At 39.5% G+C, this 19,297-nt stretch overlaps 2 protein-coding genes across 18 annotated transcripts in view; both read right to left on the bottom strand.

Moving 5' to 3' along the window:
- Positions 1 to 106: 106 nt before the first annotated feature.
- Positions 107 to 5,869, bottom strand: atf5a (activating transcription factor 5a). Its single transcript, XM_058777523.1, has 4 exons — positions 5,241 to 5,869; positions 3,479 to 3,724; positions 1,937 to 3,155; positions 107 to 1,692 (listed from the first exon to the last, which is right to left on the bottom strand). The coding sequence occupies exons 2-4, from the start codon at positions 3,618 to 3,620 to the stop codon at positions 1,506 to 1,508; spliced, it is 1,548 nt and encodes a 515-aa protein (XP_058633506.1). The 5' UTR covers positions 3,621 to 3,724; positions 5,241 to 5,869; the 3' UTR covers positions 107 to 1,505.
- A 3,745-nt stretch (positions 5,870 to 9,614) lies between these two features.
- The window catches only part of phldb1a (pleckstrin homology-like domain, family B, member 1a), a 46,273-nt gene continuing 36,590 nt past the window's right edge, over positions 9,615 to 19,297 (bottom strand). For 14 of the 17 annotated variants that reach the window (XM_058775955.1, XM_058775948.1, XM_058775952.1 and 11 more), the window contains 9 exons: positions 18,983 to 19,126; positions 18,605 to 18,700; positions 17,657 to 17,726; positions 17,275 to 17,518; positions 15,867 to 15,957; positions 15,326 to 15,472; positions 13,853 to 14,072; positions 12,239 to 12,324; positions 9,615 to 11,933 (listed from right to left, as the gene is read on the bottom strand). In XM_058775955.1, coding sequence (XP_058631938.1) covers positions 11,793 to 11,933; positions 12,239 to 12,324; positions 13,853 to 14,072; positions 15,326 to 15,472; positions 15,867 to 15,957; positions 17,275 to 17,518; positions 17,657 to 17,726; positions 18,605 to 18,700; positions 18,983 to 19,126 — 1,239 coding nt within the window. In that variant the 3' untranslated portion in view covers positions 9,615 to 11,792. The remainder of the gene's footprint in view (positions 11,934 to 12,238; positions 12,325 to 13,852; positions 14,073 to 15,325; positions 15,473 to 15,866; positions 15,958 to 17,274; positions 17,519 to 17,656; positions 17,727 to 18,604; positions 18,701 to 18,982; positions 19,127 to 19,297) is intronic. The other 3 variants (XM_058775947.1, XR_009271343.1, XM_058775963.1) reach the window with 3 other exon arrangements.

Genomic DNA, 19,297 nt, shown 5'->3' with positions numbered 1-19,297 from the left:
AATCAAAGCCTGATTTGCAGTTGATTTCTTTGATGTTGTTGTAATTGCGATTAATGCATGTCTCCTATTTGAGCAAGTAGAAAATCAGAGTCACTAGACAAGCAACCAGAATAAACTCCTGAAATTGACTAAATTGTAAACAGGAAAATCATAACATTTGTCAAAGATTGTGCATGATCGCAAATACAAATACAAAATAATAATAATAATAATATATATATAACTTTAGTCATTCACATTGTTGATGAAATATTGCTAAGAAGCTGGTAAGTCTGCAATTCTAAAGCCACCACAATCATTTCAGTGATTATTAAAAAAGCCATATCACTACAAAGATTTTACTTTCTGTCCCCCAGCCCACAATTGTACATTAGAGCAAACAAGCTTTATAAAATCACAAACCCTGATTGTAGTCGCATTAACAGCAGAGACATTGGGCCAAACAGCAGTTTGTGAATCAAATGCCACTCATTCACCTCTAATGAAACGTGTTTGCCAAGAGAATATAAAACAGGACTTCTTAAGCAAGACTTTTGCAGTAAAGTCATTCAGACGAAAGAAAAACAAACATTCTTTATAAAGAGCCATGAAATCTTCAGCATGCAAGAACAAAAATACAGGGAATCAACACACATAACATTATTAGGCAGTGCCATATCTTCAGCATCGAGTTACAAACTGACATACCTCCATGACTTTGGACATAAATCGTATACCTGAGCTGCAGGACTAATCTAAAATTGGGGATTCAAAAACACATCATCAGGTTCGTTATTCCTGAGGGAAATTTATTTTGAGAAGTGCTTCCCCTGAAACTCAATATATAAGAAACAGATTGCTTTTAATATCAGTGCTTATTCCTTAATTAAAATATGGAACGGGAAAAAAAAAAAAAGGAATTACCAATGTTGTACTGATTGTACATCATTAGTATTAGTGCCATAAATGTTGAAACTGCTAAGAAATCAATTTAAAAGAAACAACAACAACAAAAAAAAAAAACAGCCTCTGTATAAATTAAAATCAGTGCAGGTCATATGCGGAACTTGTGATATTACCTTACAGCCTTTTCTAAATAAATGAAGATGCGTTTCATTCGATCTTGCCTTATTCGGTGTTGATTTCTATCAATCCTGAACAGTAAACGCTCTGTTGTTAAAGCTCATTTATGGAAACCAAGAAGATGAGCCGTCTAGCCACTCTTGAGAAAAGTAAGAGAAAAACAATCAAAAACGGCTGTCGTTACAGTCAAAGACGTAATCACAGTGCATATTGACTGATTTGGAGTTATTTCTGAGAAAGTGGATGTCTGTGCTGCAGCTGTTGATGGACTTTGTCAGTTTGTAACAAAAATTAAATGATTGAGTAACGTGCAATAGTACAACCTCCACCACATCCTAAAAAAACACATTCAGTCAGAAAACATTCCAACTCAAATCTCCATTGCCTTTCAGACTGCCAACAATTCTACTTGCAGGACCATCGTCAGGTGGTCGAGCTTTTGGTCAGGCGCTGGTTTCCTGTTTGTGACGTTGGCTGCGGGCCTTGTACACCTCAATCAAGAGGTCTTTCACGTACTGGATCTCTCGTTCCACCGATTCTGCCTTGTCCCGTAGCTCACGGTTTCTGCCCTCCAGACCATGAAGCTGTTCCTCCAACGAGTCCAACTCTGCTCGCTTCCTTTGGCGATACCTGTTAAAAACGATTCATACAGAGGCTATTCAGTTTTACTTACAGAAGGTGTGGTCTTTTAAATCCCACAAGCAGCTACTTCGTAATGCCCGCAGGCACTGTAGTCTGAAGCATAATACTATTTTGCCTCTATCAAGCATTTTGTACTTTCATGACTAAGTGTAACTTCAGAACCCCACCAAATTGTCTATGCTTACTCGTCTAGAATACAACTGACACCACTGTGATTCTGAAAATACTCTACCTGTGAGCTGCAGTCTTGTTCTGGTCTCTCTTCTTCTGTTTGCGTACACCATGGGTCACTTCGATTAGTGGCACCTCGAGGTCTGATTTCACAATGCAGGGGTCTTCTTTCAGCACGCAGACTCCTCTGGCACACGGGGACCCCATTTCAGGTCCGTGGCGGTCACCGCTCAGGCAGTCGGGGCTTTGGCCTTCGAGAAAGCCACAGTGGAAGTTATGTTGCCGGTGGATCTCTACGCTCTCCGCCTTCACTGGGTCATTGATGGCCCCAAGGAAGCTGTGGTAGGCCTCTTCTTGGGATGTACTTTGGAGGAAACAGCTTTCGTTGGGTTCCGTCTTCCAGGGGATGTTGGCCTTCGCATCGCTAGCACCATTCTTGGCTTCGCTCATCATCTCTATCTCCGCACTTCCTCCTATGCCGCTTAAATTGGCTTCTCTGACGCCGTACATCATCATTTCGTCTTTCTTGTGGGGAATTTGAATGGATCCGCTAAAGTTGTACCCACCGCCGTCGCCACCGGCCTTGCTCGCACCGACGGCCTCTTCCGTGTAGCGGCAGTTCTTCTCCTCTTTGGGTAAAATGGCGCACCTCCTGATCTCCACTGCACTGCCTAGGCAGTAGCCTTTGCCTACCACCCGCTCATCTTCAGCACAGCTGTAGCTCCCACCAGGTGCAACAGCTGAGTTACCTGAGGAATTTCCTTTGGAACTCCAGATGCTACTCTCGTAGCTGTCACCCACCCTCACCCCATCGGAAACTCTCTTGCGGCTGCAGACGTTGCTGTTAGGGCGGCTGCAACTGTAAGGGGCATGTCTAGGAATCTTGGTACGGCCAATGGGACCCCCACAAAAGCTCAGCAAGTCAAGTTCCCCAGTTGCCAGGGTAACAAGTAGAGGGCTGGATTCGGATTGGTTGGAAGTAGAATATGATGAGTAGGGCAACTGGTAATACGACGGTGGACCGACCGCTGTTGGACCCTTGTCGCATTTGCCCAGTTTGGAGGCTTTTTCTGGGAGTGGGTCAGACAGGAAGTAATCCTCCAGCTGAGCAAGCTCCTCTTGCAGCAGAGAGGTCATGACCTCCAAATCTGAGGGCACCTGGATGTCATGCTGGAGGGGCGAGGGGGGAAGGGATGCATTGGGGGAGGGAGAGGAGTGAGGGGTTGGGAGGTAAGAGGAGAAATCTACTTCTTCCGTCATCCAGTCACTAAGACCATCACCTATGGGGAAAACAGAGGTCAACATGTTAATCATTGGCCTAGAGATCCTATGTAGTACAATTATTTAAACCAAATAAACAACTATACCAGCAGTATTTTAACAACCCGTTAAAAACAAGCAAAAAAAAACCAAATCGCATCTCAGCGTGCTTACTAAATCCAAAATGCGAAAGGTAGCATTAAACTAGCATGTTATCTACAAATAATATAAAATAGATCCACGTTGGTAGTTTTACTCACTGTTCAAGGAGAACGAAATGTGCTGCAGTGCGGTGCCCACCTGAAACTGGGAAAAATAAAAAACTGTATTCACTGCAACTCACCAATTAAGTGCTGGTTCTCCTCTGGCCCCTCCCCTCTGCGCCCCTCCGATTGGCTGTGGTTAGCCTGTGGGTGAGAGAGAGTGAGGGGGTCTGCCGGGCAGACGAGTAGAGTCTTCCAAATGGGTGCTGACATTGTCATCATCCTGTCCGTTGGTCCTACGATTCAAACGTCCGAGCTTACAGTGCACGATAGTGAAGTTTGAGAGTTGAGCCACAGAAAACAGGGCTTGGTGCGCATTATGAAACCTAAAAAAAAAAGAAAAGAAAAAAAAGAGGGAAAATATGATGAGGGACGATACGTTATAACGCATTGCCTATGGAGGTTTCGGTGTATCTGGTATCGAGACGACACTATCACACCAACCATGATTCTTTAGTTGCTCAAGTATTATGGAGGAAAGGAGGGAAAAAAATCATTATGTCCTAGTTGGTGGGACTTTCCATTCTAAACTTATCCTGGCTCTCCTCAAATATCTAAAAATATCTCCAACTGACCATAAATCCATATTTTCAGAGTGTTAACCATGAGAGATGCAGTGCAAACTGAGTAAAATAACTATAACCCCCCCATATCAGCTTAGACACTGGTGATTAGCGAGGGACCAATTTAGAAAACTACCACTCTTACATCCATCAAAGTCCCTTGTGCCCACTTAGGGGAGTTCTACTGAGATCCTAGAGAACCAGGCGAATGCTCTACTTGTGGGAAATTTATTAGCAGCCTAAATATACAAGACACACTCAAATGGAAAGCTTCTTCGGATCATATTTTGGAGCATGTCAATAATAAATCACAATATCAAGAATTTTCATTTTCATTTTAATGTATTTAGTGCTGATTTCTGGACTGTCTTTTGTTTGTATGATGCAACCTAAGGTGCCTCCAAATGCTCTAGTTACCTCTGCACCTGAACTGGATGTCCAGTTTGTTTACAGTCTAAGGTCAGACACTGGAAAATATTTATGCTGACAGAGTCATCCGAGACAACTTTGAAAAACAGCAAAGAGCAGAAATAAAAAGCTCTATTTTCTTCTTCTTTTGCAATCAAGCATTATAAGTCATTTCTAGCGGCATGGCAGGTGCGTAGGGTGCAGACGTCTCTGAACTGGATGTCTGAACTTGGCCAGCACGTGGGTTACAATCTATGACGTAATGCGAAACCAAAGACAGCAATTTTTCGTGCAAGCTTTAAAACCGACACGTGCTTTTTCGCAAAGTGGCATTTTTTAAAGAGAACAAACAACATCCGCTGCATGCAACATGCAACTATACATTAATGTGTCAGATACAGCTGTAAAAATGGGCAAAAGGAAAACATTTGCTAAGAAATAATGAGAGAAGAACCTTTGTAGCCTCAGCACTATTGTTTAAACAGACAGGCAATGCATCTGTTTAACACAGATAATCACTCTATAAAAAGCTGCCAAAAAAACAAGTCTCACTTGAAAGTGCGTAAAAGAATAGAATGAGTGTCAAAATAAATTGAACATGTGAAAATGCTCATTAACTAGTTCAGACTGATTATTGTGGGATCATTCCTAAAGTTGCAAAACTGTGTAGCAACGAGCTGAAAGGAGTTTCTGAAACTTTTTCCAATAAGCAAGACAGCAGTGTGTATAAAACAGCACCTGAAGCACTGTTACAAGTGACAACACTCTGAACAACACTTAAACAAAAGCAATACACCTAAAAAGTACAAAGCCAAGAGACAAAACAACAAAAGCCCGAACAAAGGGACAAAGAGTAAGAAGTTGTACTTACTCCATTCTTGCTTAAATGTTTTGAGCTTGGGGTGCGTTGCAAGAGCAAAGCACGGCGTTTCTTTAGGATCGAAGACTCTACTAAATTAAAAAGCCATGTCTCCTTCGGAGTGTCTAGGACTGAAGTGCTGTTGGTCTTGCTTTGTTGTGATGGAGTTGATGACTGAGAATCGGCTAATTGAGTCAATGCATCAGGTCACCCACACCTAGCAACCAGCTGCGTCACGCGGTCAGCCCCCAGTGCTATAGATTCCTCCGCCCTATGGGTGTATTGGTCGAGATAAATTTCACACTTCGGGTTGGCGAAAACGCCCACAAGAATTAGCACTCGCTTTCTCAACGACTTCCGAGAAAACACAAAATCCCGCTGGCACGTCCCCTAACTTAAAACTACTAGGGGTTTGAGGCTCTGAGAGAAGAATGTGTAATGAAAGCGGCTGTTCGCGAGAGTTTGGATGATTATCATACATACAGTTGCAGTATCTGGTTATACATAAAATATTCACATCATAACACGCATAGCATACTCTCCCGTTCAAATATGTATTGTTTCACAGGGACTACTTGATTTCTTCTAGCGAGGAAGAACACTTTCTGCTACCCAGGAGATACGTGGCTGTTGTTGCAGGTTAGTTGCATCAGCGCTTCAAGCTGCTAGCAGATTCGCTGGACGGACCGAACCTGTCGTGCAGCGATTGGCTGGAGAGGAACTGTTGTGTTCTCTCATTGGCTGCCGCTACAGAGACGTTGCTTCCCAGTGGTCTTCGGTTTTCCACTCTCCGTGCACATGTTTCACGTAAACATCCCGAGAGCACATTCTGAGAGTGGTTAAACTTTCATGTCGCGGAAGGGCAGTTTACGGAACTTTACTGACAAAACATTGTAACATTAGTTGTGGCATTTGCTGATACGCGTTTTGGACGCTCCCCTCTTAAAATGTTGTACTTAGCGGTTCAGTTGAGTTGTAGCCTACTAAGTTCTGTATTTCAATTTTTTGCTTTCATTTAGACTGTAGGGAGATTCAATTGTGTACTCTACATTTTAATATAATACGTTTGAAATAAATTTGATAAGTAGACTTATGCGTAGGTTTAATATTAGTATTTGATTTACTAAAGCCGATAGCTTATTTACATGTTTGCTTAATTTAACTGAACTGCAGTTACTCAGAAGAGCTGTAAAAGCGTATATGATAGTTTACATTAACTCTGTTTACATATATAGAGTATTCTAATGTAGCGCGTGTAACAGGTGGCGTCTTTAACGTCATTAAATCCATTTCAGCATCAGCATTTCTACAACTGCCCCTGGGAGAAGCGAATGAAACAAACGCTATCTAGCAGGAAAAAGAAAAGAGATAGTCTTTTATCCATTGTATGCTATATTTTGATAATTTCATCTGAACTTCAGAAGGACCGGCGCCACATTATGCTGAGCTATTCAAGTCATGCGCGGTCACAGTGAGACGAGACAAATTACCCTCAAACTCACAAGTACATCTCGTTTAATTCCCGTTAATAACGGTTTTTCAAAGAATCAAGCTTTGTTTTCCCCCCTCAGCAAATCCTAAAGCTGATTGAAGGAGCTATGTCTTCCTGTTGCTATAGTAATAGCGAACACTGCCCCCTATTTTAGACATGTTTTCTGGTTGCTGTTGCCATGGGATTTGCAACGAGCGCTCTCGCTCCCTCTTTCTGCCCGTGTTTTTCAGTTTTGTCTCTGTTGAATTACATTGACATTCACCGAAAAGTTACTTTAGTCTTAAACTGCAACAAGTTTCTTTAAATAATGTTTCACTGAAATTACTTTTCCGCTATATTGTGTCGACACGCCCTTTAGACCTCACAGTCCGCCGCAGTCCTCACAAATGTTGAGTTAAGTAGTCACCAATGGCTTTTTTAATATAAAACTTAGCTTTTTGGTTCATGGGGGGGATATGTAATGAAACGTAGAAGCGCTAAACATCTCGCAAAACATGGAAAAAGCCAAAAGACAGAAAAGTTTAAAACTGTCAGGTGGAAGCTTTTAGCAGGAGCTAACGGCTTCCTCGACTGACGAGAAATTGATTTTATTTACACTTAATAGCCCTGCGTGAACCAAGATGACACCTGCTTTCTCGAGGAGCAGTCAGAGAGCGACGGGATCAAAGAGGGGCTTCTGAAGGTACTGTGATACTGTAATTCCTCTTGTGAGTCGGCTCAGCCTCGCAGTTGTAGAAGTGAGGCCTGATGCAATCTTCGTGACCGCAGTCGTAACGTTGAAGAGACTGAGATAATAATGGTTGTTGAAGTGTGGGATCTCTCCCAGGAAAGCGCTGACTCTCCCAACTCGCCGTGTCTTAATTGGTCCGTGGGGGCGCCCTGTTTGCGCAAAGCGTGAGAGAAAGTCAGCAATACACACACACACACACACACACACACACACACACACACACACACGGGCACTTCAGCCACAGACTGCTCCAGTGCTGTTGGGCCATCATACTTGAGTTTCTGTTTGTATTGAGATTTTTCCGCCTTAAATAGCTGATGTTGCAAATAGAGACGTTGGTCCAGGCCGTGGCGTTAATTAATCACAGCTTTTGAGGATTAAAAATGCTGCTTGGAGTGATAAATCTGTTCCCCTCCATAAATCCAGCTGTCCATATGTGGAACAATTAAACTAAGCTCATTCAAGATGCAGTTTTTAGGGTGCGTGTGTCTAAATCGATAAATACTATTAAAAGCAAATCTTATGATTTTAATTTTGTTTCGTTTGCTTTGTTTTGACTTTTTAGAGCCCTCTCTGGCACTCTGTATGTTAGTCAGAAAATAAGTAAGGAGTGGGTGAGAGAGCAAACGCACCATGCCAAGTTCATGTATAGCACACATTAGTAACAGTTACATCACAATTTCATCACCATCTCCTTCTGAATTCATTGTTGTCTTTTTTTCCATTCCCCTGCACGAGCGATCAAATCGTTTCAAGTTTCGATCACTTGCTATAACTTTTTTTTTTTTTTAGTTTTATAACATCCAACGGGAATCATCTCAGCAAAATGACTCTTATTTCATTTCCCACCGAAGCGCCGTATCGTGGGAATCGGGATAACCTCTCAACAGGTTTCAAGAGGTTTGACGGCCGCCTTCCCCCAAACGTGTCCTATTTAGAATAACAAACTTGCGAGATAAAGATAATGTGACTAATAACCCGTGTTGCATGGCGTGAACCAACCGCAGTTATTTCATTGACTGTTCCTTCGGGAACGCGAGGCAGCGTTAAAGTTGTTTGATTTTGAGAAAGTGCATTTGTCTGGCGCTTCCCGCGGGACGCCGCTGCTGTGTTTGGGGTGCGTCTCGCATCTCAAACTAAAACACGAGACACTCAAGGACAAACTCAAGGAGTTTTTCGAGTTGGTATTTCCCCCACCCCTGGTGTATTATTTATTTATTTATTTTCTGAATGGTTATTATTTACGTTTATGCGAATTTACATTTGTAAACAGCGAAAGCTCCAGTGCGTCTGAAGGAGCGCGCTCGCCGCTTCGGTGTGAAGATGCTCGCGCTTCTCATGGTTGGATTAGGTCGGTTGATCACGGCTTCAAAGTGGAGGGCTCTCGATTCCCGAGTGGCTCCCCTCAAATGTCTCCGAGTTGATCTTCACCACCGGCTCAACAGTTGATCATGTCAGCTCAGTCCCTCGTGATTTTAAGGCACAAACCTTCCCCTCTTGCTTTGATATATGTGAGACTTCAACTGCTCTTTGAAACTCGAAGATCTTGTAGGTTTAATTAGCGTCTTTGTTGTTTGTTTACACGTTACGTTTTTGAACTAAAAGCGACGTCCTTATTTCAATTTGTTATTAAAAATTAGCGTGCCGTTCTTTGCATTTATTATCTTTGTTAGGTTGGTTCCTTTTGCTTTTATGTTGCTTAATTTTAAAGTGAGATGAATTAGCATCAAGTGATAAATTAATTGGTGAGCTTCTGCTGGTGGAGACAGATGGCATCATTATAACGCTGATGACATTTGTAGTTGCATTTAACTGTTATGGTAATGACTGGGTGCGAGGCAGAGAAGAAAACAAGCTCAGGGCCCCGGGGCCTCAGCAGAACACAGAGCGGAACACAGATCCAGCCCTCGCATCTGGAGCATGAAAACACGCGCTGAAGCGGTGAGACGTGACGAGTTGCGCCCTCTACCGGGCACACGGGGAAAACCAACCGCTTCACGAGCGAGCGCTCGGTTTGTTCTCCAGACATAATCCCTCAAACAGAGAAATGCAAAAAGGAGAATTTAAATAGTGATTCTTTTTTTGTGTGTGTGAAGTACAACTGTTTCGACCTGATTTCCACTGAAATGGAAAAAAAAAAAAATACAATTAAAGAGTGCTGAAATTTTTATTATTATTACTTGGTCTCATTATGGAAGCCTTAAGAACATGAAAATATACTTTTGGAACATAATTCAGGTCTGAAGGGGTTAAATTGTTTCTTTGTCAAAATAAAAAAAAAATACACTTTTTTTGTTTTCATTTTTAAATTGTTAATACTGTGGGACTGTCTTGGGAAATTCCCTGTCCATTAACAGATACAGTTGTATCTGTGTGTTCTCCAGTTACAGAGAAGAGTCTTTTATAACTGAACCCTCACATTGCCTGACAATGCATACGGAACTGACCCATGGTGTCATAAATATGATTTGCCAGTTATGTTTTGTCTGTTAGGCAAATTTAGCACTGGTTATGGCATAGTAGTTTGTGCAATGTGACTGATAATATTTTAGGCATAAAATATTGTCAGAGGATCCTATTTTGTAAATTATTTAAATGCATGGATCAATGTGGTTATACCAATATGATTACATGCCTACAGAGAGTTATATTTTTATCAGGGAACTTTATATACATGATTTGTTAGGGCTTGTTATAACACAGGGAAGTTGTCACAATTTCTCAATAACCAATGTTTGAGTTAAATGTTCAATTACAAACTGTTGATTATTTTTCTCTTCCCAACTAAATTAAGATATTAAGAATATTTTAGTTACATCTGTGAACAAAATAAAACCACACTGAGATACGTTCAGATAAGAGTCAACTATATAACAATGTATCTCAAACAATTTAAATATATATTTTTTTAAAGTTATTTTTTTCTTTTTTATATGTTACCCTTTCTCCTCTGCATTGTCATAAATTGTTATGTAACAATTGTTTTAGATTTTTAACTGTTGTCCCACTGCTTGTGTTCAATGAACTACTTTTTTTTTTTTTTTTTCACCTGGGCAATAGTATAAAATATTATTGCCAAATATTAAAAGCAATCAAGTCAAGTTATTAGCATTTGTCTCTATGCAGAAATTGACTTAAGAATAAACCAAGCCTGAGAAATATTCACTATAGTAAAATGTGTGACAACTAGCTCAGCTCTCCCCTATATGAGCAGAAGAAAACACTATTTTGTCAGACTTTTTTTTTTTATTTGCCTCAGAGTATATGCTACTTGTTTCTGTCAAATGAAAAAAAGTTAATATTTAGAAATACATTGTTAGTGTTGTAACACTGAATTATCAAAAGTTCACACTGTTCTTCTCATTAAAGAGGATATCAATAATCTGAACAGCACAATACACAAAATATCGGATTATAAGTGGCACATCCACACATTTTTTAAAACCCTGAAATAAAAGATGTGCAAGTCAGAGTACACATATCAACATGGGTGAAGACAACTTTGGCAAGACGAAACCTGTCGGTACAAAAGTACCAAGGTCTTGAAAACAAAAAATATTTACTGCAATGGTCCCCCACCAAATAATCTTGTATGATAAAGTTACAAATCAGGTAGCAGGCCTACAGTTTTTAGTTACATATCTGAGCACCCGAGCCATTTGTTTAATAATATTTGCAGCAAAGAACATTATATATATATATCTGACACATACAGCACATGAAATGCGTTAAAATATCTTTCATAGCCATTTAAAATGTGAATGCTGACTTTCTACCTAAAAAGAGATTATGACTGCTATCATGTACTATTAAATTTCATCTCATTGTAACCATGTAACTGCACCTAAATAACTAGAAGTAAAGAGGTAATACACTGATGTATATACACCTGAATACTTGGCACCATACAACTGTAGAGATTTAAAAAAAAAAAAAAAAAAAAGTACTGAGTCTATGATTGATTTGAAATGCCATAAAATACTGTAAGCTCTGTAACTGTCTCCTGTCTCTGTATTACAACAATACAGAGATAAACATTCTTCACTTCCACTATTTCCATCCATATATATATATATATATATATATATATATATATATATATATATATATATATATATAAAATGTACATTTTCAGCTTCTCTTTTTAGTAACATAAAATCTGACCATCAGTTGCACAATAATCAGGCCAGCCTGCTTCCAGTTCTTCTCTTGTCACGATGACAAGGAAATCAGTCAGTGCTGGCTGAAGTTTTTAAACATAATTTTGCATATGTTACATGTCCTGTTAAATGAGTCCTGCCCGCTCTCACATCATTGCAGGCAGAATTGAATCCACTCTCCCTCAGGTCATAAACTGCGTGTAGCCCTCGGCACCGGTTACTATGACGTCCATCCAAATGCGCATGGCCTCTGGGGACGGTGCCACCATGAAATAAAGTCGATCGTGAGTCTTCACACAAAAGGTTAGCGAAGGATTCGGACTCTGTAAGGACAGAAAAAAAAGACAAAGTGTGTGTTAAAGTGTGAGAAGACGGAGAACAGCAGGGCAGGAAAAAAGGCATGTCGTTGAAGAGGAAAAAAAGCAAGCATGACGAAATGTACATGAACATGAAGCCGCCTTTGATCTCTTTTGCCTTCTGTTGTAAGAAATTCTCTTTATAAAAAGACGCCTGTCTGTTTAAACTTTCACTGTGTGCTCACCAAAGTTGGTGGTGTAGTGTGAGTGGTATGGAGCTTGATTTGTTGATGTTGACAGTAAACAGGAGGTGTTAAAAAAGTACTTGTTACCTTAGTTGCGCTGCGCAGGTGATCGTAATACACCTCTTCTATGGCTTGGAAGTAGATGACACCCTTTAATTTGGTCTCATGTTTATCTGAGGAGCAAAAACCATGAGGAAAATGAAAATTCTGTTAATAGAATTTTTTTTCGTACTGATCAGCTTTGTTATTCATTAAGAAGAGATTACATTTGCCAGTTCCCATTTGTAGATTATTTGCATTACACAATACATCTGTATCATTTGTTTTGCATTTCAGTAATATCTTTTTAAATATCTTTTATTCCTAGATATTATAATAATAAAAAAGGGAAAAACTTTTGAAAAGCTTTGCCGCAGGGATTGAACACGTACGTGGTATAAGTGAATCGTAGCGCACAGAGCGATTCACCTAAAAGCATTGTCTGTCTCAATTTAACACTGTCTGCCACCCACTGCAGCTTCTCTGACAGACTTCCCTTTTCGCTACTTAGCGCAAATTAACACCTCTCTTCAGATTGATTCTATCCGGTAGATGATTTGAAACCACTGTTTTAGGCTTGTCAGCCTCCAGTGAGCTCCCTCGCACCTGTCGACGCTTAAGATTTATTACTTTCCCTTTTGAACAGTTTTTTTTTTCTTGGCTTGCCTCCATTCGTTACACAAATCTGCTTAGTAATGGGATAAATTGTTTTTGTTTCATGTTTTTGAAGAGTTGTAAGTGCAGTATTGTTACTTAGAACTGAGCCAGGGGTAAATCTACACCCCCATCCCTCACAAACGCTGGGCTAGAGAAAGTATTGCAGTTTATTTCATCATCATCATCACCATCATCATCATCACTACTAACATGGGGAGTGAGGGGGTGAAAAGGCTACACACATGAGCAAAGCATATGTGTGAGAAAGAGAGAGAACATCTAAAAGACAGATAGGATGATTGGAAATCGAGCAAACCCAGATAAAACATTTCACCAGAATATGCCACTTTGTCAGTGCCGGTGGAATTGTTTTTGTTTGTTTAACCTTCTTATTTCTTCTCTTTTTCTTTTTTCACCTACATATTTTGAATTATACCAAGTACTGTCCATTATACCATATGTACTGTCCCTTTTATCACATCAGAAAAACAATGTGCTTTCTTTTAGACTTAAATTCAACACACTACCAATTTGTCAAAATAAATTTGTTTTATAATTACATATGTGACCCTGGACCACAAAACCAGTCTCAAGTCGTACAGGTATATTTGTAGCAATAGCCAAAAATACATTGTATGGGTTAAAATAGATATTTTGTCAATTTCTTAACATAAATATATCAAAACTTCATTTTTGATTAGTAATATGCATTGCTAAGAACTTAATTTGGACAACTTTAAAGGCGATTTTCTCAATATTTTGATTTTTTTTGCACCCTCAGATTCTAGATTTTCAAATAGTTGTATCTCGGCCAAATATTGTCTGATATATCAATCAGATTTATTGAGCTTTCAGATGATGTATAATTCTCAATTTTGAAAAACTGACACTTAAGACTGGTTTTGTGGTCCAGGGTCACATATAGAAAAAACATTTCAAAATAAAAAAATCATTACAACTATTTGCCGACAATTTATTTAGGAATAAATACAACAATTATCTTACCTACGTAATAAGAGAAGGTCCTTTTAAGTCGATCAAAGACAAACCAGCGTTTTTTCCAAGATTTGATCTTGCCGCCCATCTTCACAAGATGGCCCTTGCACATTTTCTCTGTAACAATGACATTTGCACATGTGTCCACGCAGTGGCCTGATGACTCCACATGAGAACGCAGGTCAAACTCCTCTTTTCGAATAGGCAGGTAGCGCGTCATTGGCCGAGCCTGAGGAGGGCAGAGCTCGGATTAGCTACTGTCTCAAATATTTCCATAAAACTGACTTGCTCAGGTACACATAATAACAATACATTTCATGGAAACATAACATGATCATTTTAAAGTTGTGATTACTACATTTAAGAATTGTCAATTCATACAGTAGTGAAAATCACAGGTTGATTTCATTGTTTTGGTAATGTCACTTAACGGTGTTCAAAACATTGGTGTCCTACTGCCCTGCCCTTCCTTGCCTCTGTCTTACACCCCTCCTCTTCCTCCCATCTTATCTTCTTTCTGCTGTCTCCCTCTCACCATCTGTCTGCGTGTCTCCTCTCATCCACCTGCTGTGCGGAGCTGCTCTCTGTGCATTCATGCCTCCCGTCTGGCCCAGTCAAGCTGAGCCAGTGACCTCATAAAGACTTTTAAAGAGCAACTCAAAACATTCACTGACCTTAGAGCGGAACCAGCGAAGCTCACTGCTGGGTTCAGAGAGACTGTCTGTTCGAGTGTGTGTAGGCGCTACTCTACTGTGTGCGCTCCGAACACTTCTATTTTTAACACTAACATGGTGTTATGTTTTATATACACACATTATATTATACTACAGATTTAGTTAATGCTTATTCAACTAGTTAGAAATGTAATAAGCTAAAGGGCTCCTCTATTTTATAGGTTTCTGCATGTTGTTGATGTCACACTGACTTCGATTTCAAAATTGCTTCACTACTTTCTTTTTTTTATATTTTGCCAAGCTACTTATGCCATCATTTTTTTTCATGAATTCATCTTTTATTTTCTTTTTTTTTTATAATTGCTGGAGTATTAGACCTAGACACCGTTTTTAAAGATTATTTTAAATTAAATAAATTAAAATAATTAAATAACAAAATAATATAATTAATAAAAAATAAATAAATAATACAAATCTTAAATAAAAATATCAAAATCACTTATAAGCGGTGTATTCAAGTAATTTCTTAGTTTTAATTATATTTTTGATGTATTTTTGAATAACCTTAGTGCCACATCACTGACCCAAATATACGTTCATTCATATATAAATATGAATGTACATGAACTACTGATCTATAAAGCATTATGATTATAAATATTAATATTTATTAATGACTTATTAATGCAAGCCTTATGTACTGTCCCTTTTATCTCACTGGGAAATGTGAGGACTTTATGTCTGCTTCATAAAAGACTGGGTAGCTATCTGAGAGCAGTTCATTGAGGTGTTCACCAGACGTACTGACCTGGGAACACTGTTTCTCTCTCAGCTTGACCTCTTCCTCCACAAGTCTCTGTCTGTGCGCAGTCTCATCCTGCAGCCTCCTCTCCACCTCCTCTCGCCGCCTTCTCTCAGCCTCCAGCATCTGCTTTCGTGCCTGGACTTCCCTCTCCTGACACACACACACACACAAAAAAAAAAAAAAAAGACAGACAGATTAAGACACAGAGGGGCTTCACATCTACTGTGAGAAGATTTAATAGGCAACAGGGAAAAAAATACATACAAATACATAAAATACACAGTGCGGTGCGGGGTGACTGGGGATGCATGAAAAAATAATTCAGCAAGAGATTGTCTGAGTGAGTATTACTGTCGGAGAGCTTGTTAAGATCCAGCCTTTCATGTCTATCACTCTTTGTAGGTAAGAAACAATCTTTAATGCAGTAATGCCAAAGGGACCAGGGGCTTCCTTTTTAAATTCATGAAAAAGATCTCTTTTATATGAGAGACAGGGAGAGGGATAGATTATATTTCACAGACAATTAAAGATTAATAGTACTCACTCGACTCTCCACCAGTCTGGCTTTCTCCTGCTGGGCCTCCTTCAACATCTTCTCCATCTCCTCCAGCCTCAGTCCTGCCAGCCCATTGCTGCTGAGGGAGAAACACATGGTTACTGTTGCTGCGGTGCTTGCAGTGGCAGAAGACGACACTGGGCCTGAGTGCTCACTCTAGACAGATCACAACAGTCTTCATACAAATTCCACTGAATATTACAGAAGTGTCGTTAAAAAAAAAAAAAAATTAAATGATTATATATATTTAAAAAAAATTATATTTTCAAAAGAATTAAATATTCTACCATTTAGAAGTTAGGGGTTGGTATGTTTTTTGTGTTTTTAAAAATTCTATTATGCTCACCAAGGCTGCATTTATTTTATTAAACAAAGTAAAAACAGTGCATTTATGTAATAGTATAATAATTTAAAATAACCATTTTCTATTTCTATTTTATATATATTTTTAAATTCAGTAGCCGATACTCCAGTATTTAATTTCACATGATCCTCTCCTTTCTAATAATGTTCAAGACATCTTTTTATTATCAATGTTGAAAACAGAGCTGCTTAATATTTTTGTGGAAACTGTGATGCAGGATTTTTTGATCAACAGAAAATACAGAAGAAAAGCATTTACTGGATTGTATCTAACTATTTAAAAGTGTTTACTGTCCCTTTTGAACAGCAGTGTGTATTTAATAATGTAGCACAATTAGTTTGGTTAAAATTGCATGTGGTAAAATGTCTAAATACGATTTGATAAAGTAGCAAGATGCTTTGTTTTGACTTTTTTTCCCCCACTCCCGGCAATGTCTTATCTTTCCTAAGCCCTAGGCAACCACGTTTTTTGCCAGGTTAAAAAATAAAAAATCATGCTCCTTCCTGCTGGGTCAGGAGTACAGTATGTTATTTTTTTTTTCTATTTCACTTTTAAGTAAGGACCTACATGCTTTTTTGATGGGCCTCCTTTACCAGCTCAAAGGAAAAGGTTGATTGAGGGTGAGCAGGGCTGTAGTAGTTTAAAACTGCTGAAACATCTAACCGAAATGTAAGAATGCATGGTCAAAGATTCTCGTTCAGACTATCGATGCTGAAATGTAGGGCAACATCAAGAGAATGTCTTTTCATGACTTCAACATCTGACGAAACACCTGAAGCCTCCCTGGCTCCAAGGAGCACATACTTTAAAATGACATTCTATGCTCGTTCTGCCTCGGGACAAGACCAAACTTTGAAGACGAGAAGAATAGCGTGTCTCTTTGTGTCGATGTATGTGTTGTCATGGAAACAACCCAAGATCTATTCTGGGAAAAGGATGAAAAAAAAACATTTATGGGGAAAATGGGCAGCGTGACCCGTTGTCAGGGGAATGGAGGCAGAACGAAGGGTTCCCTTGACAACTGTGTCTCACCTTTCAGGTGAACAGGCGGAGTTGTTGCCAGTAGATACGCTGGTCTCCACGCTGTCAGAGCTCTCCAAACTCAGAGTGTCATACGTTGACTCTCCAGCTGGAGGTGCTTGGTGGTGCAGAATGGAGTGGTGAACCATGGGAGCACCTGAAGGTGGGAAAGGGGAGTGAGAGCCCTGCGGTGCCCCCCAGTGGCTCTGTTTAGCATCTGTAAGCCTGATTCTGGAATCATCACACGTATAGAGCCCTAGAAAAATACATCCAGAGAAGACCAATAAAAACACAGATCTGTACAGTATGTCTACAACCACCATTATATTATATGGCGCAGCAACTTAAATTATTCAACACACACTGTTTACAAAGTAATATGAGTGATGGCTACCTCTGCACTGTAGATCCAACTGTCTCTTGGAATCTAAGTCCAAATAAGCAGGAGACAGGTCTGGGAGACTCTGAAGATAAAAAGAAAAGATATATAGAAAGTGACACATTTGCAAGTATTTATACAGTTATAATGGAGCAACAGTGGGGGTTGAAGGATTAAATACACATTATGCGTCAACTTTGTCTTTGAAGTAAGATGAATTATTGTTTTAGTCCAACCTCAAATTCTCCTCAAATTCAATTTCAAGTTCTTTCTCTCATAAAATCTGTTAATTACACAGTCTTGTCAAGTTTTCAAATACTTTATTTTGCCTCAAATCAAAGTCTATAATGTTGTGATTCACCTCACTACTAGTTGGATTGGTTCATCACTAATATCTCTTTGTAATCAGGGATTTTTTTCTAAGGAGAAAATACTCTTGCACGCCAAACTTCAGCCATGCAAAAGGGTTAGTTCACACAAAAATGAAAATTCTATCATTAAGTACTCACCCTCATATCGTTAGAAACCCGTAAGACTTTTGTTCATCTTTGGAACACAAATTAAGATATTTTTTATGATATCTGAGAACTTTCTGGGTCACAAGAAATTCTTCTCTTCTGGGTCAGTTTTCATCGCCATTTATGAGGCCACGAGTACCACGACGCATGCGTTCTGATGTATAATACACATGGACTATTTTATCGATGTCCTTACTACCTTTCTGGACCTTGAACGTGGTAGTTCCATTGTTGTCTTTTCAGGGTCAGAAAGCTCTTGGATTTCATCAAAGATATCTTTATTTGTGTTCTGAAGCTGAACAAAGGTCTTACAGGTTTGGAACAACATGATGGTGAGTAATTAATGACAGGTGAACTAACCCTTTAAGTTGCTTTCAAAAATGCAGACTGTTTATTGTAGCCTCTTCTAGACAACAGTCAGAGGTTATGGTTTAAACAGTCTTACTTTGGTGGGTGTGTTTCTGCCTGATGTGGTCATACTGGAAGGCGGGGGTGTAAAGGTACCGTTGGTCTGTCCCAGCTCACCGTCCTGTTTATAGATCTGACAACAAAACATCTCAGTGTTTATTCATCCCTCATTTGTTCATATTCTCCATCCAATATGACAACTATGGCAACTTGCCCCCACAGCAAAGAAGAAGACCACACCAAAGCAACCAAACCCGGCAACAAAGACCGAACCTCAAGCACTTTACATAAAAGTACTGAAATAATTTTTGGCGAGATTCAAAACGAAAGGTACACTAAGGACAGATAACTTAAGGACAGAAAAAGGATAAAGGATGCAAGCAGAAGAGAAGACAGACAAATGAAGAGAGTTTACCTGCATAGGTTTACGTGAGGAGATACACTTAGCTGGCAGAGGGGGAGGACAAGCATGACTGGACTCCCCAACTGCCATAATCTCCTGGTACCAGCGCTCTGAATCTAGCCTGGGGATTGAGGGCCTACTCCATGCAGGCTGGGTCTGAAGTGCAGTCCAGGTAAAGGGAGGATGGATGGAGAAAAGAGGAAAAATTGATACAGCAAGGAAAGAAGAGATACATGCATTGAAAGTATGGAGTCGTAAATTAAAAGTATGTCTCATAAAACCACAGAACCTCAAAATTCCACCTCATTCATCTCTCTACTCAACAAG

Source organism: Onychostoma macrolepis, chromosome 05, assembly GCF_012432095.1.
Source record: "Onychostoma macrolepis isolate SWU-2019 chromosome 05, ASM1243209v1, whole genome shotgun sequence".
NCBI lineage: Eukaryota > Metazoa > Chordata > Actinopteri > Cypriniformes > Cyprinidae > Onychostoma > Onychostoma macrolepis.
This window is presented reverse-complemented; position numbering and strand designations above follow the sequence as displayed.

What these genes read in the sequence shown, in the direction of transcription:
- atf5a (XM_058777523.1), bottom strand. Translation starts at nt 3,620, where the DNA reads ATGATGACAATGTCAGCACCCATTTGGAAGACTCTACTCGTCTGCCCG. An exon ending in GGAGAACCAGCACTTAATTG is followed by an intron (nt 3,156 to 3,478) that starts GTGAGTTGCAGT and finishes TTTTCCCCATAG; the next exon opens with GTGATGGTCTTAGTGACTGG. An exon ending in AACAAGACTGCAGCTCACAG is followed by an intron (nt 1,693 to 1,936) that starts GTAGAGTATTTT and finishes CGTTTTTAACAG; the next exon opens with GTATCGCCAAAGGAAGCGAG.